This window comes from Pipistrellus kuhlii, unplaced genomic scaffold (genome assembly GCF_014108245.1).
Source record: "Pipistrellus kuhlii isolate mPipKuh1 unplaced genomic scaffold, mPipKuh1.p scaffold_m20_p_39, whole genome shotgun sequence".
Taxonomy (NCBI): domain Eukaryota; kingdom Metazoa; phylum Chordata; class Mammalia; order Chiroptera; family Vespertilionidae; genus Pipistrellus; species Pipistrellus kuhlii.
The window spans coordinates 1,513,157-1,535,191 of NW_023425539.1; the positions used below are offsets into that span (position 1 = coordinate 1,513,157).

At 63.6% G+C, this 22,035-nt stretch overlaps 1 protein-coding gene across 10 annotated transcripts; it reads left to right on the plus strand.

Annotated features, from left to right (window-relative positions):
• The first annotated feature begins 213 nt into the window (after window positions 1–213).
• On the plus strand, window positions 214–21,811 carry MYO1C (myosin IC). 10 transcript variants are annotated; one of them, XM_036408628.2, is made up of 32 exons: window positions 214–500; window positions 6,866–7,021; window positions 7,137–7,252; window positions 7,849–8,047; window positions 8,120–8,200; window positions 9,040–9,219; window positions 9,296–9,394; window positions 9,578–9,691; window positions 9,774–9,845; window positions 10,220–10,339; window positions 10,457–10,539; window positions 10,753–10,858; window positions 10,957–11,037; window positions 11,524–11,615; window positions 14,149–14,243; window positions 14,326–14,372; window positions 14,474–14,554; window positions 16,394–16,499; window positions 16,581–16,698; window positions 17,296–17,409; window positions 17,485–17,561; window positions 17,875–17,943; window positions 18,036–18,120; window positions 18,202–18,361; window positions 18,625–18,708; window positions 19,352–19,445; window positions 19,532–19,587; window positions 19,674–19,809; window positions 19,886–19,956; window positions 20,035–20,132; window positions 20,206–20,305; window positions 20,633–21,811. In XM_036408628.2, the coding sequence occupies exons 1-32, from the start codon at window positions 426–428 to the stop codon at window positions 20,657–20,659; spliced, it is 3,192 nt and encodes a 1,063-aa protein (XP_036264521.1). In that variant the 5' UTR covers window positions 214–425; the 3' UTR covers window positions 20,660–21,811. The 10 variants fall into 10 exon arrangements, with proteins under 10 accessions (XP_036264521.1, XP_036264523.1, XP_036264524.1 ...); XM_036408630.2 differs by lacking the exon at window positions 214–500 and adding an exon at window positions 1,308–1,445; XM_036408631.2 differs by lacking the exon at window positions 214–500 and adding an exon at window positions 1,347–1,449.
• Window positions 21,812–22,035: the final 224 nt, after the last annotated feature.

The window sequence follows — 22,035 nt, forward strand, 5'->3', positions numbered from 1 at the left end:
TGGTCAGTGTGCTCTCCAGCAGACACCGGTGAGTGGGCAGGGGCAGAGGCCCAGCCACAGAGCGGCTGTGGGGAAAGGCCTCATACCCTCTGACCTAGAGCCCAGGGTACCCCAGGGGTGGCTCTATCAGCGGCTCTGGTTACCTGGGACAACAGGCATTTCCTCCATCACTCAGCCCCTCCTCTTCCTGCCCCAGCCCTCTGGGCCAAGAGGCCTCCCAATCAGACCTGGGCTGCTCCAGCTGTGTCCTGAGGAGCTGGACCAGACACATCCCCTGGGGCTGGAGTTGAAGCTTAACCAAGTGGCCATCCCAGCGTGAGACCAGATTCCTGGCTGTGCGGACGGACAGCGATAGCCAGTGAGCAGGCAGGCAGGCCTCAGCCCAGAAGCCCCAGTGCCCAGCACGCTGGCAATCCACAAGCGGAATGGCGCTGCAAGTGGAGCTGATCCCCACCGGGGAGATCATCCGTGTGGTTCACCCCTACAGACCTTGCAAACTTGTAAGTTGGGGTGCTGAGGGTGGGAGGAAGGGGGGGCAGTGTCTCCCCCGGGCCCGCAGCCCTCTTTCCAGCAAACCTCTGGGAAGAGGTGAGCAGCGGAAAGGGGTTCCAATCCTTGTGGACCAGGAGGAGACTGGACAAGAGGGGGAATAGGGAGGAGAGGGAAAGGTTTTAAGCGCCACTAGTAACCATCACTAGGAGCAGCGTTTTCAAAGGGAATCTGGGTTTGAATCCCTTCTCCTCCTGCTCCCTGATCCTCAGTGCGCTGGGCTAGGAACTGGGCATAGCACAGAGGTGACGGGGCTGCTCTGAGGTCAAAGGACTAGTGCATGCAAAGCTCCGGGCCATAGTACAGGCTCAGTCAATGCCTTCCCTTCCCGTGGGCTCGGAGCACTGGCCAGCTCAGAACAGTGGCTCCGAGGGTGAAGGGGGAGAGGCAGCCACAAATGGGGAAGAACCCATCTGGTTCAGCCCGCAAGCAGGGTTGGGTTTGCTGAGGGGGTGCATAGGGGCCCTAGGACGATAAGGGAGAACCCCATCAGACGCACCCACCCACCCATCTCTGCGGAGAGAGGAAGGGAAAGAGGAACGGAGGGAGGGAGGGAGGGAAAGAGAAGGAGGGGGAGAGAGAGAGAGTGTTGTAGGGTGTGGGGTGTGTTTGTGTGCACCCCTCGTCCTGGGACCTGGTGGCGGCGTGTGCGGCCCCCAGTCCCCGCGGACCAGGGCCGGGGTCAGGCCCGGGGCGGGCCGGGTGGCCCGGGGCGGGGCGGGGCGGGGCGGCTGGGTGCGCGCGCGCCTGGGTTTGGGCCCTGCCCGGGATGACGACAGGAGCGGCCCGGCCCCGGGCGGGCCCTGGGCGGGGAGAACGTGCCCGGGACCGCGGACTCCAGAGCCGGCCACGCCGCCCAGCCCGGCCCCCGCCCGCACGCCGACAGCGCCGAGCCGGTGGGTCCGCGGGGCGCGGGCGCGGGGCGGGAGCAGCCGCGGGGCCCGGGAGCCTCCGCCGGCGGGCGGGGCGGGGAGCGGGCGGGCCCCGGGCGGAGGCCACCCCGAGCCGCCGTGCGGGAAGCCGCGGCCGCTGCGGCCGAGGGTCGGCCCGGCGAGTGCGGGACCCCAGGGCCGGCGGCGCCAGGGCCGGCCCGGCGGACGCTGAGAGGCTGCGGGTGCCGCGGGCCGGGGCCGGGGTCTCTCCGGCGGGCACCCCGCACGCCCTTTGGCCGGGCTCTGCCTCCGGGTTCCGGAGCCGCCGCCGGAGCCCCGCCCCTTCCCGTCCCCCGCCCCCGGCCGCCGGCGCCGGCGGGAGTGCGCGGCCCGCGGGGGGCTTCGGGGTGAAGGAGACCATGAGTGGCCGCCCGCACCTCCGGCCTCCGGCTGGCACGGCTGGCGGCGCTTCATTCATTCCCCCGGCGGCCACGGGGGCTATGGAGCCCCCACGGCGCCAGGCCGGAGCCTTCTGGGCGCGGCTGACCAGGGGCTGTGTGTTCGGAGGGAGCCGGAAAGGGGCTCTGGAGGAGGGGATACCTGAGCTGAGTCTTCAAGGATGACTAAGAGCCAGTCAGTTGGGAAGGGGAAGTGCAGCAAGGGCCAAGGAAATTGCAGGTGCAAAGGCAGGAGGCTGAGAGCACCACGTGTGGCAGCTGGTGGTGGCAGGGGCGGGGGCCGCTGGTTCTGGCCATGGCTGGTGGGGAGGCATGAGGAGCGTAGGGGCCGGAGAGGGTCACACGAGAAGGTGGGGGCAGTAGGGTAAACTGAGGACAAGGAGGTCCACTGGAGTCCATATGCAAGGAGCAGTGGATGTGAGGTGCCGGCGTGGCACATGGACTGGTGCCTGTAAACCTTCACTCTGTTAACATGAGTGTTTGTAAATACCACAGGCTGCTGTGGGGAGAGGGATTCACAGGAGGAGGCAGGGAGGCCAGTTTGGAGGCTGCTGCCTATGTCCGGGGCAGAACCGGGAGGCGGGGGTGGGGGCAGAGGAGAGGTTTTAGCAGCTGGTGACTCCTGGGAGGAGTGGAGGAAGGGCAGGCCCTTTGGTGCCATGTGGTGTGCCAGGTGCCTCCCTCCTCTCTACTTCGAGGACATTGAACTGGGAGGTAGGTCAGGGGCCAAGTACTCTGTTTACCTCATCTGGACCCCCGGGGAGAGGTGTCTGCCGGCCAAAGGCCCATGGTTCTGGAGCTAGGGTTGACTGGGGCCCTGTGAGGCATCAGGTGGAGCCCCTAAGTCCCTACCATTTCTCCCCAAGCCCCCTCACAACAGTGCCCCTGAGTCTGGAACAGTGCTTGGTGGGGCTGCCTGGGCCCAGACTAAAATGTGTGTGATCGCTATAAACGGAGCACCTGTTCTGTTCCCAGCACTGCGCTGCGGGGAGAGGCTGCCACCACAGGCCTTGCGGCTGCCTCAGTGAAAGTAAGCTGATAGCAGTGATGGGGAGGGGAGGGCCTCAGAACACTCATTCCAGGCTGGCGTGGCCCTGGCCCTGGGCTGGGGGGACATTGGAGGCTGCCCACTGACCTCCCCACTTCTCCAGGGGTCAGACTTGGGGGCACCTGACCCATACTAGGTAATGGCACTGGATGGTCCAGGTTTGCTGGAAGCATCTCCCCAGGTGGGAGGAGACCCGGAAGCAGCCTTGAAAAATGGGTCCTAGGTCACTCAGAGGCCATGGCTGCACCCCAGCCCCTAGGCCCAGGGCCGGCCCACACTCCCTAGCTGCTCCTCCTAAAGTCTACGTGTCAATAGCAACACCACAGCAGCAGGTGCACTGGGCACTACAGCCATGGGGTCACCGAGAAAGGTCACGCCTATTAACCCTTACGAATAAGTGTGGGAACCTGCCAGCCCTACACTGGTCTCACTCTTCCAGGGCAGCCCTGGGTGACTGGTGAGTGTTGGAGGTCCCGGTTCCAATCCCACCCCTCCTTTTACTAGTCCCGACGTCTTAATCAGACATCCATCTGCCAGCCTCAGTTTCCCCGTCTGTAGAATGGGAATAACAACACAGACTCATGGCTTGGCCGGGGGCTTGAAGAGAGCACCCTAAGACAGCGCTCAGGACGCAGGGTGCCCCAAACTCACCCTGGGTTCCCCGCCGCTGGCTGACTCCTCTCCCGGGGAGGCGGGGCGGCCGGCGGGCTGGGCTGGGGTGGGAGCCGGAGCCCGCCCGCCGCCCACGCAGCGGCGGAGACACCCCCTCCTTCCGCCGCCGGGCGGCGGCCACGGGCGCCAGCGGGCATCCCGGGAATGCGGCGCCGCGGCCCCGGTGGGGGATGGCCGGCCGGACCCTCCGCGCGCGGATTCCCCTCATTCCAGCGGCCTGACGCGGCGGCGGGCGGGGCGGACACTCCACCGCCAGGCCCGCCCCTCCGGCTTCGCCCCTGGGGTCCCGGAGCCGCCCCGCTCCCCACTGGGGACCCCTTCCCTCCCCCTGAGCCCCTTCTCCGCCCCCGCTCGCTCTGGAGTTGAACCTTGGGGCGCCCCCCCCCTGAGCCCGGCCTGTGGGTGGGGTTTCATATCCCCCCCTGCCCCCCACCCCCCTCCGCGCCCCCCACCCCCCCTCCGCGCCCCCCATCGCCCCTCCGCGCCCATCACCTCCCAGCTGCGCGGTGGCACCGGGTCCCCTCGCCCCTTCCCGGGGCCCCATCTCCCAGCTGGCGCCCGCCTCGCGGGTTCCCTCGGGTCGCGGCTCCGGCCGCGCTGTTGTTCTCGAGATAACGAGGCTGGAGCCCGCACCTGCCGCAGCCACACCCCACTCCACCCCCGGGAGCCCGGGACCGAGATGGGGTGCCCTGGGGTGTGGGGTCCGGGCTGCCTTCTCCCCGCAACGATGAGCCAGTGCCCAGTATTGCGCCTCGGGTCCTTGCTGCAGGGGGAGAGGAAGCGGGGGTGCTGCTGGAGCCTTTGTGATAAGCGGGGGGCAGGCTGAGGGGCTCCACCAGCGGACGGGGCCGCCCCGGGCCCGCGCGGAGTGAAGGTGTGGCCGAGGGAGGGAGGGAGGAGGCGCTCACCGAGGCGGCGCGGTGCGTTAGGGCTGGGCCTCCCCCTCCGGCAGGTGCGGGCCTGGGGGGAAGGGGCTTCAGCAAACAGCTCAGTGAACCCGCACCTTCCGCAGGCTCCGGCCATGCCCCCCGCCAGGCAGGGCCTGTCCCGGTTCGCCCTCGGGGTGTGCTCCCCGCATCCAGGGGGGTGGTGTTGGTGTGGGAGGGGGTGTCCTGGGCACAACGTGTGGAGGTATTTGGAGGGGCCCCAGGCCCGGGTTGTGTGATTGGGACGGAGGAGGAGGGTGCTGGTCCCGGGCTGGAAGCCGGCGTGGGCTTCCCGGTGGGACACGGACCTCCCGGAGGCCCGCCCCGCTCCGGGCCTGGCGCCTGCGGCTCCCCCTGTGCTCCGGCCGCGGAGACGGGGAGCGAAGGCGCTCCTCCGGGCTAAGGACGCGGCCACCCCCGCGGGGGCGAGGGTCGGGGCGGCCGGCCGCGGAGCTCCGCCCGCCGGGCGCCGGCCGTATTTGGGCATTTCGCTCTATTTTTAACTTCGCCGGGCCGGGAGGGCCGGGGAGGGGAGGGAAGTCCCGCTTCCTCCGGGTCCCGGCCGCAGCCCTCGCCCCGCGCCCGCCGGGGGCGCCGGGCAGACCCCGCCCGGAAGTGGGCTCCGGGGGCGCCGGGCAGTCCCCGCCCGGAAGTGGGCTCCGGGCCGGTGTAGACGCGGCGGCCGCGCGGGTTCCGGGCCCCACCCCGGAGCCAACGACGTCCCTCCGGGAAACCCCGGCCCCGGCGGCTCCCTGCCCGCGGCCCCCGCCCCGCGCCCTCCCCCCAGAGTACCCTCAGCCCCCCAAACCCCAACCCCACCTGCGGGTCCCCGGTCCGAGCCCAGGGGGCGGGGGCGGGGGCGGGCGGGGGAGCCCGGGCCGCGGAGGGGCGGGCGGGGGCGGGGCGGCCCCTCCCTCGTTGACGCCGGCGGAGCCGGGGGGAGAGCACCGGCGGGAGGGGCGCGGCGGCGGCAGGATGCGCTACCGGGCGTCGGTGAGCGGGGCGGGAGGGCGGGGGTCCCGGCGGCCCTGGGCCTCGCGGCGGCGGCGCCCGGCCCCGCCAGGAAGCGGGCGCGGCGCAGGGATTCGGGTGGAAAAACGTCCCGGGAAGTTGCAGGGGGAGGAGGCCGAGGCGGGAGGGCCGCGGGGCGCGCGGGCCTGGGCCCCGGCTCCCAGCTCGCGGGGGAGGCCGAGCGCTCGGACCCGGCACCCCGGGGGCGAAGGGGGCGGAGGGGTGGGGGCTCCGGCCAGATTTGCTCCGGGGCAGGATGGGGCGGAGGAGGCAGGGACAGGCCGGGGCGTGGCAGGCCCCTGGCCAGACCCAGAGGGTCCCCCTGACGAGAGGTCTGGGGGGGACTGGGGTGGGAAACGACCTGTTGCCAGCTTTGGGACCTAAACTCACCGCCACCACTGCCCCCTTGCTGTTCTCGGACCCCTGACACTTTGGGTATCAGTTTCCTGGAGCCCCAGCAAAGAGTGTGTCCTGGGGGGACGGCCCCCTCCAGCCGGCCCCTCTCCCTCCCCACTGGGGGCCCAGGCGGCTGGAGGCGGCAGCTGGGCTTTCCGAGGTGAAACCCCCGCCCCCTGAGGCCTCTCGGCTCCCAGAGGAGGAGGGTGTCTGGGGAGCTGGCAGCTGATGGGGAGGGTGTGGCCCAGCTCCGGGAGGGCGGCCCCCCTTACGGGGTGAGTGTGGAGTCCAGCTGGACCGGAGGCCCCTGGGCGGCCCGCTCCTGCACAGGGGCTGAGGGTGGCCTCTTGCTTGGTCTCCAGATTCTCCCCCTGAGATTTTGGCGGGTGGGGGTGGGAGAGGCGGGCCTACCCTGCCAGAATTCTCTCCGAGCCATCTGTCCTCCAACAACACCTGTCACCTGTGGCCCAGAGCGGGACCTGGAGTCACCTGGTCTCACTCAGCTCCTCCTCCTCAGGCGGAAGCCACCCTAGGAGGGGAGGGGATTTGTCCAAGGTCAACAGAGCTTTTCTTCTGGGATTCCAGGAGTTCCTTCTCTTGACCCCCCTTCCTCTACACAGAACTAGCCCCCCCCGGATCCGGTGGACTCGCTCCTCAGTCCTCTGTGTCCCGGGGTCTGTGTCCCGGTCCCTGCCCCCATGAGGTCTCTGTTCTGGGTGACCTGCCTGTGTCCTCGGTGTCCCATGTGCCGGCTTCCTGCCGCCCAGGCCCCGTGTCCATACAGCGTAGTCCTTCTCCCGTGTCCCGTGTCCTGGCCTCCCGTGTCCGCCTGCCCCTGGCGGCCCACTCAGCCCCACAGGCTGTGGTGGAGGCAGACGTGACCTGACCTTACCCTCCTGGCCCTCACCCTTGCCCGTGGCTCGTTCCCCGCAGGCCCTGGGCAGCAACGGGGTGCGGGTGACCATGGAGAGCGCCCTGACCGCCCGGGACCGGGTGGGGGTGCAGGACTTCGTGCTGCTGGAGAACTTCACCAGTGAGGCGGCCTTCATCGAGAACCTGCGGCGGCGGTTCCGGGAGAACCTCATCTACGTGAGGCCCGAGGGGGGAGGCGGCGGGGCTGCCGGGGGCCAGAGGCAGGACGGAGGGGCAGAGAGGCACCAGGGGCCTCTGGGAGAGAGTCCTCACCCTCCCCCCCCCACCCCAGACCTACATCGGCCCGGTCCTGGTCTCTGTGAACCCCTACCGGGACCTGCAGATCTACAGCCGGCAGCACATGGAGCGCTACCGCGGCGTCAGCTTCTACGAGGTGCCGCCCCACCTGTGAGTGACCCCCCGGCCCGCACTCTGAAACGACCCTGACGGACTCCCCATTTTGGATGAAGCACTGGTCACAGCTGTGAGGCGTCCCCAGTGCCTCACCCTGGACCCACTCCATCCCCGCTGAGATGGATCAGCCCCATCTGATCGGGACCTCCCCAGCCCCCACCCAGCTCATTCTCACTCATGGCTTACTTGCCCAACGGCACCTGGCATGGCCCCCAGCCTTAGTGACCCTCTGGCCCCTACCTCTGGGGGCCTCCATCCCTACCTGTGAGGGACCCCAACCTCTACCTGAATGACCTGCAACACCCCCACACACACACTCCTGAGTGATCCTCTGAGAGTGACCGTGTCCAGCGCTCGCTTAGGCAGCACATACTCAAAATGGAGAGGGACCCCCCTCCACGGCTGTGAAGAACCTCCCTCCACCCACACCCTTGAGGGTTCCCCAGTCCCTGTCCTCAGGGGTACAAGCAGCTCCCACCCACAAGAGAACCCAGGCAGATATGGAGGTGCCCTCTCCCTGACCCGCCTGCCGGACTCGCCCCAGCTGCTCCAGCTCGTACACCTGAGCCCCTGACCGGCTTCTGCCCCAGGTTCGCGGTGGCCGACACGGTGTACCGGGCGCTGCGCACCGAGCGCCGGGACCAGGCGGTGATGATCTCCGGGGAGAGCGGGGCGGGCAAGACGGAGGCCACCAAGCGGCTGCTGCAGTTCTACGCCGAGACCTGCCCGGCCCCTGAGCGGGGCGGTGCCGTGCGGGACCGGCTGCTGCAGAGCAACCCTGTGCTGGAGGTGAGGGCCTGCTGCCTCTGAGGGGGCGAGGCGGGGGCAGAAGGCCGCACCCTCATGCCCGTCTGCTCCTAGGCCTTCGGCAACGCCAAGACCCTCCGGAACGATAACTCCAGCCGGTTCGGGAAGTACATGGACGTGCAGTTTGATTTCAAGGTACCCGTGGGGCGCCAGGGCAGGGCCGGAGTCCGTCCAGTAGGCACTTAGTGAGCCCCTGCTGTGTGCCAGGCACTGTGCCCGATGCTGGTACTGCAGCACTGAGACAGAACAGACAAAAACCCTGCTTTAGGGGAGACGGTCAGAAAGCAGAAAAAGGTGATGTAGGTGACAAGTGTCGCCATGGCAAAAAAAATAAACAAAAAAACAAGGTACAGGGTGGGGGCAGCTGCCCTTTAAATATATTATTAACTCCAAGTGGAAAGGGGCCATCAGAAGATTGGGAGCAGAAGTGTGTCAGGATCTGACTTCCTCTGGAAAAGGCCGTTTGGGCTGCTTTGTTGAGACGAGGTGGTCAGAGAAGCAGGGGAACCAGTAAGGACGCTGATAGAATAATCTAGATGACGTGACTGCGGCTGGAAGCAGCGCGGTGGCAGTGGAGGTGCTGAGCAGCTGGCCTCTGGGGTTGGGAAGGTTAAGGCCGCGGGACTGATGGACTGAGGGGTTGAGAGGCCTGCAGGCTCCTTGGCCTGAGCGCCCGGGAGGATGAAGTAGCCATTGGCCAAGATGGAGACAGCAGAGCTAGCCGAGGAGCCGGAGCGCAGCGCGGTTTCAGGCTGTGGGGTCTGAGGGGCCTGTGGTACGTCCAGATGGAGCTGACGTGTAGATGGGGGTCAGTGTCCTCTATCCTGAGAGGAAGAAGCTGAGGCCGCTGAGGGCTTCCCGGGTCCCATGCGCTCAGAGGCAGAACTGGGATTAGACCCGAGACGGCGGGGGGGAGGGGAAGATGGGCCCCACGCCCATCCCCCTGAGCGGCCCCCGTTCTGCCCTGCCCACAGGGGGCCCCTGTGGGCGGCCACATCCTCAGTTACCTCCTGGAGAAGTCCCGCGTGGTCCACCAGAACCACGGGGAGCGGAACTTCCACATCTTCTACCAGCTGCTGGAGGGCGGCGAGGAGGAGACGCTGCGCCGGCTGGGCCTGGAGCGCAACCCCCAGAGCTACCTGTACCTGGTGAAGGTGAGGTGGTGGCCGGGCGGTGCCCCCGGGAGCAGCGGGCGCCAGGGCTGGCCACCCAGCTTTGCCCCTCCTCCAGGGCCAGTGTGCCAAAGTCTCCTCCATCAACGACAAGAACGACTGGAAGGTCGTCAGGAAGGCTCTCTCGGTCATCAACTTCACGGAGGACGAAGTGGAGGTGAGGCCTCTGCTGGGGGCCCCCTTTCCTCTGGTCACCCCCTGAAGATCCCAGCCCACTCTTACCGCCCCATCTACTCAGATCCCCCTTCTCCTCGCAAACACGTCGTCTCCCACTCCCTGCTCCGTCCCCACACCCCGGGTGCCCTCCTGGGCCTCCCATCTGCCCCTGCCCGTCCCCCAGGACCTGCTGAGCATCGTGGCCAGCGTCCTGCATTTGGGCAACCTCCACTTTGCTGCCGATGAGGAGAGCAACGCCCAGGTCACCAGCGAGAACCAGTTCAAGTACCTGACCAGGGTAAGCGGGGTGCGCAGAGGGCGAGGGCAGAGCCGCTGGGGGAGGGGAAGGACACCCTCACCACGCCCCGCCCTCTTGACAGCTCCTTGGCGTGGACGGCGCCACATTTCGGGAAGCCCTGACGCACAGGAAGATCACCGCCAAGGGCGAAGAGGTGAGCCAGGCCTTGCCTCAGGAGGTGGGGGGAGGGGTGCAGGGATAAGGCAGCCCCCAGCCATCATTGCCCCCTCCCCCGGTCCGCTAGCTGGCCCTCTCAGCCATGCTGGAAGGACGGAAGGCAGCTGGCTCAGAGGCACAGGGGGCGGGCCCAGGCCACACAGGAGGGTGACCTCTAGGAATGGGGCCTCTTGTCCACGTACCTCTTTCCCTCTGGTGGGGTCACTGTGTTCTCACCTGTGTCCGATCTGCGCGCCCCCCGCCCCCAGCAGGAGGGCAAGTACGCATAGTTTCCTGGTGTTCGACCTGAACCCAGAGGGGTGGGTGGAGGGGGGTCTCAGCGTTCATCTCCCTGTGTCACCACACGTGCAGCTCCTGAGCCCGCTGAACCTGGAGCAGGCCGCCTACGCCCGAGACGCCCTCGCCAAGGCCGTGTACAGTCGCACTTTCACCTGGCTGGTTGGGAAGATCAACAGGTCGTTGGCCTCCAAGGTGAGGGCACGGTGCAGGCTGCTCCCGAGGCAGCGGGAGGCGGTCCAGGGCGGCCTGGGCCCAGGCTCTGGGGGCTGGCAGGCGTTGGCACCCACGCTCCTGGTTGAATGTCCCTAGGATGCCCAGAGCCCCAGCTGGCGGAGCACCACAGTCCTCGGGCTCCTGGACATTTATGGCTTCGAGGTGTTTCAGAACAACAGGTCAGTGCCCTCTCCCTCCTGCCTGGCATCCTCTCGTCCCTCTGTCCCGGCCTTCGCCTCCGCTGCCCGCCTCTCCGATTCCTGTCAGTGGTTTCCCAGCATCCCGGGTCCTGAACGGTGTTTCTTCCCATATCAGCTCAGGGCCCGGCCCTCCTCCCCTCACCCGGCCTGTGGCCACCTCGAGCTCCTGTGGTCTCCCCGCTTTCCTCACAGCTTCGAGCAGTTCTGCATCAATTACTGCAACGAGAAGCTGCAGCAGCTGTTCATCGAGCTCACCCTCAAGTCAGAGCAGGAGGAGTACGAGGCGGAGGGCATCGCGGTGAGTGCAGCCTGCGGGTTCCCAGGAAGCCCGGGTCCGTCCCCGGGGAGCCCCCTGGACCCGTGTGACGCCCTCCTTCCCCTTCCCCTTCCCCTCAGTGGGAGCCTGTCCAGTATTTCAACAACAAGATCATCTGCGATCTGGTCGAGGAGAAATTCAAGGGCATCATTTCCATCTTGGTGAGTCATCTGTTCCTCCAAGGCAGGAGTCTTCAAACTACGGCCCGCGGGCCACATGTGGCCCGCAGAGGAGTCTGATCCGGCCCGCCAGGTTTTTTGGGCAGTGAGCGCAGCCGAGGTGTTACAGTAGGAATTAGTAGTTCATATAGTCCGGCCCTCCAGCTCTCTGAGGGACCGTGATCTGGCCCCCACTTTAGTTAGAGGACCCCTGCTCCAAGGCCTCACGTGGGGGCCGGGTGGGAGGACATCACTCCTTCGCCTTCCTCTCTGGGCCGGTCCGCGGAGGGCCAGAGTCTGGGGCTGAGCAGGGTCAGGGCAGGGCTCTGCATGACGGTGAGGGGAGGTGCTGGCTAATCTGGAAGCTGTCCCCAGGAGGTCCCGTCGGCCTTCCCCCTTCCCCCGTGTCTCTGCCTCCTGCATGGTGCCCCTAAACTACCTCTCCGGCCCCTCCGTTGACACGTCCATCACTCTGTGCCACACCCCCAGGACGAGGAGTGCCTGCGCCCCGGGGAGGCCACAGACCTGACCTTCCTGGAGAAGCTGGAGGACACCATCAAGCACCACCCGCACTTCCTGACGTGAGTGGGGGTGAGGGCTCACTCCCGTAGAACCTGCGGGAGCCTGGGATCCCCCCACAATTAAAATATCAGCCCCAGGAGGTGCCAGAGGAGGGCTGAGTTAGGAGGCGCACAGAGCCGCAGCTCACCTTACAGCCACAGAGGAAAAGCCAGGAGCGTGGCTCCCTCCTCGTTCTTTTTTTGCGAAGGCCCAGCCAGCGTGGCTTAGGGGTTGAGCATTGACCTATGAACCAGGAGGTCACCGTTCGATTCCCTGTCAGGGCACATGTGTGGGACGTGCAGGAGGCAGCTGGTCAATGATACTCTTTCATCACTGATATTTCAATCTCTCCCTCTCCCTTCCTCTCTGAAATCAGTAAAAACATACTTAAAAAAAAAAAAAAAAGGAAAGAAACTTGCCGAGATTGTTTAGCTTCCTTTATTTGGAAGTAGCTTCTTATTTAACTCGTCCCTGAAAGTGGGGCGAGGGAGAAGCAGCCCCGCTGCCCAGCTCTGTCCCGCACGGTCTGTGCACACCATCTCTGACCTGAGCCTCGGGAGGCGCTCCTGGTGCTGCTCCTCTGACTGAGGCTCAGAGAGGAGTCCTTTGCCAAGGTTACCTGCCATCTAGTAAGTCACCCCACTGGGACCAGTCCCAGGCCTGCAAATGCCAGAGCCCTACGCGTGTTTGCTTCATGGTACGTAAAACCCTTTTCCTGGTTGTAAAAATAACGTTGCTTGTTAGAGAAACGCTGGAATGTGTGCAAAAGCCACTCGTAGTCCTGTCACCCAGAGGCCATCGCTGCTAACAATTCGAGGCATTTCCTTCCTGCCTTTTTTCTGTACCGTTTTTCCCCCCATGGTTGAGAATGTTGTTTCATTCAGTGTTGTTTTGTCACACCATTGATGAGATGTTGTGGGAACTTCATTCTTGTTTATATCAATCAGCCTCTGGGTAAAACTGCTTTTTGTTACGTGTCCTTTCATTTAAAGTCACAGAACCCCATCAATGACACTACGTGAGGGCTTACTGGAGAAGGCTCAGGGCAGTGTTCTGTCTTTCAGTATTTTCCTGTATCGTCAGGAGAGTTCCTCAGAATGCTTGCTCTCATGGCTCTAATCCACAGATAACCCATGGCTCTTACCCCGCCTCTGGGGGCCTTCGGCTTGTGCTTGATAACAAGGCTGCCACAGACATCTTTGTGCCTTAACCCTCTGCCTGTGTCTCCGGTTAGTTGCTTGAAATAGTTCTTAAAAGTAGAAAATGGGCCTAGGCTGGTGTGGCTCAGTGGTTGGACTGTCATTCTGTGCACTCAAAGTTTGTGGGTTTGATTCCCAGTTAAGGCACATACCTAGGTTGTGGGTTCGATCCCAGTCAGGGCATGTATGTGAGGCAACCAATAGATGTTTCTTTCTCTCCTCCCTCCTTCTCTCCCTCCCTCCCCCTCCTTTTCTTCTTCCCTTTCCTCCTTCTCCCTTCCCCTCTCTCTAAATAACAGTTCAAGACAAAACGTAGCTTTTTGGTCTGCACTAAATGGTGGCCAATTCGATTCCTAGTCAGAGCACATATCTGGGTTGCAGGTTCAAACCCTCGTTGGGAGATGTTTCTCTCTCACATTGATGGCTCTCTCTCTCTCTCTCTCATTGATGGTTTTTCCTCTCTCTCTCTCTCTCATTGATGGTTTTCTCTCACTCGCTCTCTCCCCCCCTCCTTCCCTCTCTCTCTCCTCTCTCTCTCTGTATGTGTCTCTCTCCCTCTTACTCTCTCTAAACATGCCCTCGAGTGAGGCTTAAAAAATAATAATCTTCTATGATAATAAAAGGGTAATATGCTAATTAGACCGGATGTTTTCCGGACGTCCTTCCTGATGAAGCCTGGGCAGGAGGGAAGCCAGCCGGGTCCCCAGTGCCTGTGGAGGGAAGCCGCCCGGGTCCCTGGTGCCTGGCGGGGGCCTGAGAGGGAAGCCGCCCGGGTCCCCGGTGCCTGGCGGGGGCCTGAGGAGGGGAGCCAGCCGGGTCCCTGGTGCCTGGCAGGGGCCTGAGAGGGAAGCCGCCCGGGTGCCGGCAGCCGGGGGGAGGAAGGCCTCCTCTTGCATGAATTTTTGTGCATTGGGCCTCTAGTAATAAGAGAAAATAGAATTTAAAAAAACATGTATCCTCTAGTGAGCATTGTTTTTTAAATATAGAAAATGGGCCAAAGGGTATACACATGCTTAAGACTTACTAGTAACTAATCTCTTGGGGGCAGATTCTATTCTTAAAACATAGTGGGCCGTGCTCAACCCTCTGAGCAGTCATGCAGCAGCCAGAGGCCCTGAGCGGAACCCTCTGCCCAGTGTGTCCTGCAGAGCGGGGGCCAGACTCCCGGGTGTGGCCCTGGGCAAGGCCATCTACCTCCTCTGGACTCCCTGCACAGGATGGGCTGCACAGGATGGGCTGTGGGCTCTGAGCATGCCTGCTCCTTCCTAGAGGTCTGTTTCCTCTCAGACTCTTCAGCAGGCAGGGAGCATGGCTCAGGCCTCAAGCTGTAGCTTCCTCTCCCTGTCACCCCCAGGCACAAGCTGGCTGACCAGCGGACCAGGAAATCTCTGGGCCGTGGGGAGTTCCGCCTTCTGCACTATGCAGGGGAAGTAACCTACAGCGTGACTGGTGAGGCTTCTGGGGCTGGGGCCCCTCAGTGGGCAGGGAGGGGGTGACTCTTCCTCAGCTCACATGTTCTCTCTCCTCGCAGGGTTTCTGGATAAAAACAATGACCTTCTCTTCCGGAACCTGAAGGAGGTGAGGAGGACTCGGGGGAGGTCTCCAGGCTTGGCCCCGAATGGCCAGTGCGCCAGGAATCTGTCCTCCTACAACCTTGATCCCTTGCTCTTCCCTCACAGACCATGTGCAGCTCGGAGAATCCCATCATGAGCCAGTGCTTTGACCGGAGCGAGCTCAGTGACAAGAAGCGCCCAGAGACGGTGTGCAGGCCCCAGGGGGCGTGTGTGTGCACGTAGATGAGTGCCTGCAGGAGCTGGGCGTGGCTATGTGCACACGAGCTTCTGTGTGTGTTGGTTCCTGTGGTGTGTATGTGTGTGTGTCTGTCTGTGTGCATGCACACACCACTGTTCTCTCTCCTCTGAGCCAGCCCGCCTCCTCCCTGGTCCCCTGGCTGCTCACCTGCCCTTAGCAAGCATCCCCCACATACCTGCTGTGTGGGGATACTCCAAACCGCAAATCAGCTGCTATCATTCCCTTACTCCACATTCTCCTGCGGCTCCCTTGTTCCCTCACCTTTAAATTCACACTCCCTGGTGTGACTCTTGAGTCCTGCTCTGATCCTGCCCTCTGCCTGCCTCTCACTCCTTTTTCTGCTTGTCCTGTTTGTAGCTCACTGTGTCCATCAAGTCTTTGCTCAGACTGCCCTCTGCCTGGAATGCCTTTCTCTCCGCTCTTTCTTCTGGCTGGCTGGCTCCTATCCTCTTTTTGTTTTAATTTATTTATTTTTAGCGAGAGAGAAAAACGTTGATATGTTGTTCCACTTACTGGTGCACTTGTTGGCTGGTTCTTATATGTGCTCTGATCGAGGATCAAACCCACAACTTCAGTGTATCAGAATGCTGCTTTAACCACTGAACATATCCTTTCTTTTCCTTTTATTGATTAAGGTATTTCCTTTCTTTTTCTTCTATTGATTAAGGTATTACATATGTGACCTTATCTTCCCCATTGCCCCCACCTTTTTTTTTAGTAGAAGAAGGGAGAGGAAGAGAGAGATAGAAACATCAATGATAAGAGAGAGTCATTGATCGGCTGCCTCCCTGAGGATTGAACCTGCAGCCGGCATGTCCCCTGTCTAGGAGTCAAACCGTGACCTCCTGGTTCATAGGTCGATGCTCAACCACTGAGCCACACTTGCTGGGCTCCTACACAACCTTTAAAACAGGCGTCTTCAAACTACGGCCCGCGGGCCACATGCGGCCCACAGAGGAGTCTGATCCGGCCCGCCAGGTTTTTTGGGCAGTGAGCGCAGCCGAGGTGTTACAGTAGGAATTAGTAGTTCATATAGTCCGGCCCTCCAGCTCTCTGAGGGACCGTGATCTGGCCCCCACTTTAAAAAGTTTGAGGACCCCTGCAAAACTTAGGTGAAGGGGCGTGAACAGGAGGCCTTTCCTGACGCCCGCTCCCCCATACACAGGATTAGTTGCCCCTATTGGTGCTCCCAGAACCACAGGCCTACGCCCCTGTGACGAATGGGGCCTTGATAGCTTGCGAGTCTGCTTGAAGGCTCTCCCTAGCAGGGTGCAGGGCTGGTGGTTGGGAACAGTGGCCCTGGAATTCTAGGAGAGAAAGAGTCCTTGCCAAAGGATTGAGGTTGTGCTGAGGCCTGAGCGGGGTTTTAGACCCCAGTGAGGGTCCTAGGGGTGTCGAACTCAATCAGAGAAGGGGCCAAAATCTAAAATCCAGCCTAAATCGCGGGCCGAATGGTTTACTGAACAGTCATTAACTGTCATTGTGATGGAAACGCAGCGGAGTGCAGTGATGACAGCGCGGTGCGGGCCACATTGCAAGGCCTGGCGGGACGGATTTGGCCCGCGGGCCTTGTGTTTGACACATGTGGCTGAGGTCTCTGGCCAAGCCACTGTGATGAGGCAGGTGGATGTGGCCTGGCCCCTCCGCTGGGAGGGAGGAAGGCCCCAGCAGGGGAGGCGGTACCTGTGGGAATTGCTGCTCTGCCCCAGGGCCCAGGGACAGGCTGTGCTAGGAGTCGGAGGCATTAGCCCAGCTCCAGCCAACCGCCCATCACCTCGGCTCACCAGGTGGCCACCCAGTTCAAGATGAGCCTCCTGCAGCTGGTGGAGATCCTGCAGTCCAAGGAGCCCGCCTACATCCGCTGCATCAAGCCCAACGACGCCAAGCAGCCCGGTAGGCCCCCGCCGTGGCTGTGGGCGGACCTCTGGGGCCCTCTGGCCCGGGAAGCCCTCTGATGGCCCTGTCCCCCTCCAGGCCGCTTCGATGAGGTGCTGATCCGGCACCAGGTGAAGTACCTGGGACTGATGGAGAACCTGCGAGTGCGCAGAGCCGGCTTTGCCTACCGCCGCAAATACGAGGCCTTCCTGCAGAGGTGGGGGCGGGCCTGGCTCAGCGCCAGGACAGGGGTCCAGAGGGTAGGAGCCTGTAGACCCTGGGAGGGAAGACGGCCCCTCCCCACCCACCCACCCCCACCCCCCCCCCCCCACACACACACACACCCCCCCCCCCCGGTGCAAAGCCAGGATGTGAGGCTCGGAGCTGCCTTTCCAGCTGCAGGCCTGATGTCAGGCTCCGTAGACCCTCCCCCCAGGCCTGGCCTCACAGAGCACGTGGCAGGCGGCAGGCTCCACACATCTGTCCCCAGGAGAAATGGTGAACGCTTCTGAGGACAGAGTTCCTATCGCTCAGAAAGGAGAAGGCAGCTCTGTGGTTGTCCTGACGTAGGGTCTGGGGACTCAGTCAGGTGTGAATTCCATCTCTGCTACTTTCCAGCCCCGTGGCCTTAGGCAGATGAGAATGTTAACTGCCTCATTGTTATAGTGGAGACAACGGAGCCACCTCCCACGCCTTCTATGAGCTGCCCATTAGGGGAGCCTCCCAGCAGGTGCCCAGAGAAGCTGGCGTGGGTCCCCAGGGCAGGGTGGTGGCTGAGGTGGGAGCCCGGGACTTGTCTGCTCCTGCCCCGCAGGTACAAGTCGCTGTGCCCGGAGACATGGCCCACGTGGGCAGGCCGGCCCCAGGACGGGGTGGCCGTGCTGGTCCGGCACCTCGGCTATAAGCCAGAAGAGTATAAGATGGGCAGGTGAGTGGTGCCTACTCCTGGGGTCTAGAGGGCATGGGGATGCCAACCAGGGGCTGATCACTGCTGCCCTCCCAGGACCAAGATCTTCATCCGGTTTCCCAAGACGCTGTTTGCCACAGAGGATGCGCTGGAGGTCCGGAGGCAGAGCCTGGGTGAGAGCCCCCCCTTTCCCGCCCCGGTGGGTCCATCTGGGGAGCAGGAAGTAAATCACTGCACTTGGGCTCCTTTTTCAGGAAGTCCGCCTCGCCACAATCAGCTGCCCTCCTCCTCCCCAGCCCCAGCCCCAGCCCCGCCATCTGTCCTGTCCTTGGTACACACGCTGAGCCTGTGCTGCCTCCTGTTGTTTTCACTTACTCTCCCTCCTGACTCGTCCTCTCACTCAGTAGCTCCCTCGTCCTCTCACTCGGTGAGCTCTGGCAGCCAGGCCCCGCTGGCCGAGCTCCGCCCATCGACTCTCTCCCACAGCCACCCAGATCCAGGCCTCCTGGCGGGGCTTCCACTGGCGGCAGAAGTTCCTCCGGGTGAAGCGCTCAGGTTCGGGCCCAGCGGTCTTGGGGGGGCAGGGGCTGGGGCCGGGGTGGGGCGCCCCGGGGAGCGGGGAGGTCAGCCATCTGTGGTCTCCGCAGCCATCTGCATCCAGTCCTGGTGGCGGGGAACGCTGGGACGGAGGAAGGCGGCCAAGAGGAAGTGGGCAGCGCAGACTGTCCGGCGGTGAGCGCTGGGGCCCCGCGGGGGGTGCAGAGCCGGCCGTGTGTGGGGGTCCGTTGCAGACGTCTCACCCCCACCCCCCAGGCTCATCCGAGGCTTCATCCTGCGCCACGCACCCCGCTGCCCCGAGAACGCCTTCTTCCTGGACCACGTGCGCACCTCCTTTCTGCTCAACCTGCGGCGGCAGCTGCCCCGGAACGTCCTGGACACCTCCTGGCCCACCCCGCCCCCCGCCCTGCGTGAGGTCCGCGGCCCTCCCTGCGACGTGGGCTTTCCAAGCACTCGGGAGGGGCCGATTAGCATGGCCAGAGGAGCAGTGAGGAGGGCTCCCCAGGGGAGTGGAGCTGGGGCCGGGCCTTGGAGAGAAACCCCTTCGGGAATGGAAGGGGTTGTCCAGATTGAGGGGATGTCGCGTAGGCCAGAGCCCGGTAGTGGGCATAGGCCTGTTGCCCCAGAGGGGCGGGAGCCAGCTGCCCGGTGCCCTGAGTTGCTGTGTCGCGCCCACAGGCCTCGGAGCTGCTGCGGGAGCTGTGCAGGAAGAACATGGTGTGGAAGTACTGCCGGAGCATCAGCCCCGAGTGGAAGCAGCAGGTACAGGGAGCCAGAGGCAGGTGTGGCCTGGCCCGGGGGCAGTGGCACCACTTGGAGCGTGCCAGCCGGGGGAGCACCTTACTCCTGACTTACCACGTGACCTCATGGATCCCAGCCCCTCTCTGGCCTCACGTATGAAGCAGAAGCTGGAGTAGTTTGTGGGTGGAAAGTAGGGTTCACCTGGGCCAACTCCACTGGGCAGCAGAGGCTTCCCAGCGGCCTGTGCTGAAAGGTGCAGCTGAAGTCTCACCGGCTGGCAATGTCTGCCGTGGTTTTGGAGACAGACACGGGCTGTCGATGTGCCTTGTATTTGCCAACTCAGTCCTGGGCGATGCTCAGGACACGCGCACTCGGGTAACCTGCAGCAGTTTGGAGTGTTAGCAGTCGGTCAGATCCCATGCTGACGCAGAAGCCGGGGTCCCAGGGCCTGCACCCTGGCAGTGCCGCCGGGACCCTTCCAGGGAACTCTCCGCCTTGGTTGGTGGAGCCGGGGGTGCGGCAGAGGAGGGTCCATGGGGGTGTTGGTGGCAGGGCTTCGCCTCCTGCTGTCGGGGCCGGAAAGAGGGTGAAGGAGGCGGTCTCAGCTTCTGAGGCTCTGATAGGCCCCAGCCTGACAGCCCTCCTCCCGCCCTTGTCTCCTCAGCTGCATCAGAAAGCCGTGGCCAGTGAGATCTTCAAGGGCAAGAAGGACAATTACCCCCAGAGCGTCCCCAGGCTCTTCATCAGCACGCGGCTTGGTGAGCCCCTGCCTCTCCCGCGTCAGACCCTCCATCACCGTCCAGTCCCCCCGCTCCTGCTGACCTCCCTCCCCCACCCGGTGCAGGTGCAGACGAGATCAGCTCCAAAGTGCTGCAGGCCCTGGGCACTGAGCCCATCCAGGTGAGACCTCAGGGCTGGGGCATTGGGCCGGGGCAGAGGGCGAGGGGGCTGTCCCTGGAGCCCCCTCACCCCGCCCCTGTCCTCAGTACGCAGTGCCCGTGGTGAAATATGACCGAAAGGGCTACAAACCCCGGCCCCGGCAACTGCTGCTGACGCCCAACGCCGTGGTCATCGTGGAGGACGCCAAAGTCAAGCAGAGGATTGAGTACCCCAACCTGACCGGTGAGCCGGAGTCCAGGGCTGCCTAGGGAGGCCCCTGCGCTGACCTTGATCCCTGACCTCTGCCCTTCCCCCTCAGGAATCTCCGTCAGCAGCCTGAGCGACAGCCTCTTTGTGCTGCACGTGCAGCGCGAGGACAATAAGCAGAAGGTGAGGGGGGCCGGGGAGGTGTGGGGGAGGGTTCTGTAGGTCACGGCAGAGCCCAACCCACCCCTTGTTGGCCCCCAGGGGGATGTGGTGCTGCAGAGTGACCATGTGATTGAGACACTGACCAAGATGGCCCTTAGCGCTGACCGTGTGAACAACATCAACATCAACCAGGGCAGGTAAGGCAGGTAGGCACGGCGAGGGGCTGAGTGCACACGTGGGGGCAATCCTCACACACACCCTCCCCTCCAGCATCACGTATGCAGGGGGCCCTGGCAGGGACGGCATTATCGACTTCACACCCGGCTCAGAGCTGCTCATCGCGAAGGCCAAGAACGGTCACCTGGCTGTGGTGAGTGGGCCCTGGGACTGGGGTGGAGCCTCCGGTGACCAAGGTGTCTCTTGGCAGAGCTTGGGTATCATACCAGCCCTGTCATCCTGTTGCCCATTTGGGGCCAGAGTGAGGGGCCTTTTGAGCCCCTGTGGTGCAGAGATGGCAGCGTGGGGCGGGGAAACGGGGCCGGGGGTGTGCTGGGCCGGAAGAGAGACCCACTCCGGCTGTGGAGCAGGACCCGAGTCTGCAGGACCAGGCTCCGCCGCAGGCTCCTAACCCAGGAAGACAAGCGCCCAGTGGCCTCTGTCTGCTTCCCGCTCACACTGGGCTCTCCCTTCCCCACAGGTGGCCCCGCGGCTGAACTCGCGGTGATGAAGGTGCCCCCTGGACCCGCCCACCTCCCAACGCTTTGCTTATCCTCTCTTCCCCTCCCGTTACCAAAGACTCGAGCTTCCAGACAGGGACCCAGGGACACCTCGAAGCCCACCGACAAACTCCCGTCTCCTCCTCGCCCCTCTCCTGAGGGCGCTGCAGGGAGTGGTCAGGGAGCTGCCCCAGGAGTGGGCCAGGCCGGGCCACAGCAATAGGAAAGCCGGGGCCAGAGGCACACACGCCAGCCCCACTGTCGATGCCAAATATTTGAGAGAAGGGAACTTTTGCCGAGGTTTTCTCTGAGATTTTTTGATGCTTTATAGGAAACTATTTTTTTTAGCCATTTCCCACCCCCAGACACACTGGATGTGTTTTCCCCGACTCCAGCCGGGCAGGGAACGTAGCTCAGAGGCGGAGTGGTCTGGGCCTGGTGCCCTTTCCTGCTCAGGCCACTCTGTCCTCCTGTTCCCTCGGCGGCGCCTTGTCTGCCTGCCTGTCTGCCCACCTGGATCCTCTGCGGCCGCTCCCGCATCCTCTGGGGGCTGAGAGCACCCTTGCCTGCCCCCTTTTTCTGCCTTAACAATGTTCTTTCAATATCAGCCTAGCCTGAGGCTGGAGTGGGGAAGGCGTCTCAGCCACAAAATGTGCAAGACTGAGGCCAGCCTCCTGGTTGACAGAGCCGGAGACAGCAGCCCAAAGAGGGGACGGGACTTGCCCGTCCTTCACCAGCAGGTTGGGGCAGAGCCAGGACTGCAGCCCTGTCCTCAGTACACCTCACTGCCTCCCCCAGGAACAGGGCCCCGGAAAAGAGGCACCTGTCTTAGGGCGCATGTGGCTCCCTGACCAGCAATCACCTTTGGGGCCACCAGGTAGGAGAAGCCCTTCTGCCTGAGTCCATGCCTTCTGGTGACAAATACCCCGCTCACCATAACTGGCCCCGTTTCCAGGATGTGAGGCCTTTGCCGTGCCCCGAGCTGCCCCCGTGTGGGACCCTGGGGAGGAGCTGCGGGGGCGTCCCTCTTCCTGCTGCGGCTCCCCTCACGCCTCCCCAGAGAGCCTGGGCCGCGGCTGCCCTGCCTCCGGGGTCTCGGCCCACTGCTGACACTTCTGCGATCCAGAGAAACACTAAATAAAGCAATACGTGTTTGCCAACATGGGTCTCCTTGTGCGTGTTAAAAAGGGAGAGGCCTACCTAGAAGGAGCCGGAGCCTTGTGCTAGGTTTTTGCCTTGTCCCCAGAAGGAAGGCGGCAGCACTCCCTTCCCAGAAGAGCAGGTGTGACCGATGGCCGCAACATCGACTCCAGAAGGCTGCTCAGCCTGGCCCAGGCTTCGCGAAGGCTGGGAGGCAGTGAGCATCGCACACAGCCTCTCCCCT

What these genes read in the sequence shown, in the direction of transcription:
- MYO1C (XM_036408628.2), top strand. Translation starts at nt 426, where the DNA reads ATGGCGCTGCAAGTGGAGCTGATCCCCACCGGGGAGATCATCCGTGTG. An exon ending in TCACCGCCAAGGGCGAAGAG is followed by an intron (nt 9,846 to 10,219) that starts GTGAGCCAGGCC and finishes CCACACGTGCAG; the next exon opens with CTCCTGAGCCCGCTGAACCT. An exon ending in CGCCCCCCGCCCTGCGTGAG is followed by an intron (nt 18,362 to 18,624) that starts GTCCGCGGCCCT and finishes TCGCGCCCACAG; the next exon opens with GCCTCGGAGCTGCTGCGGGA.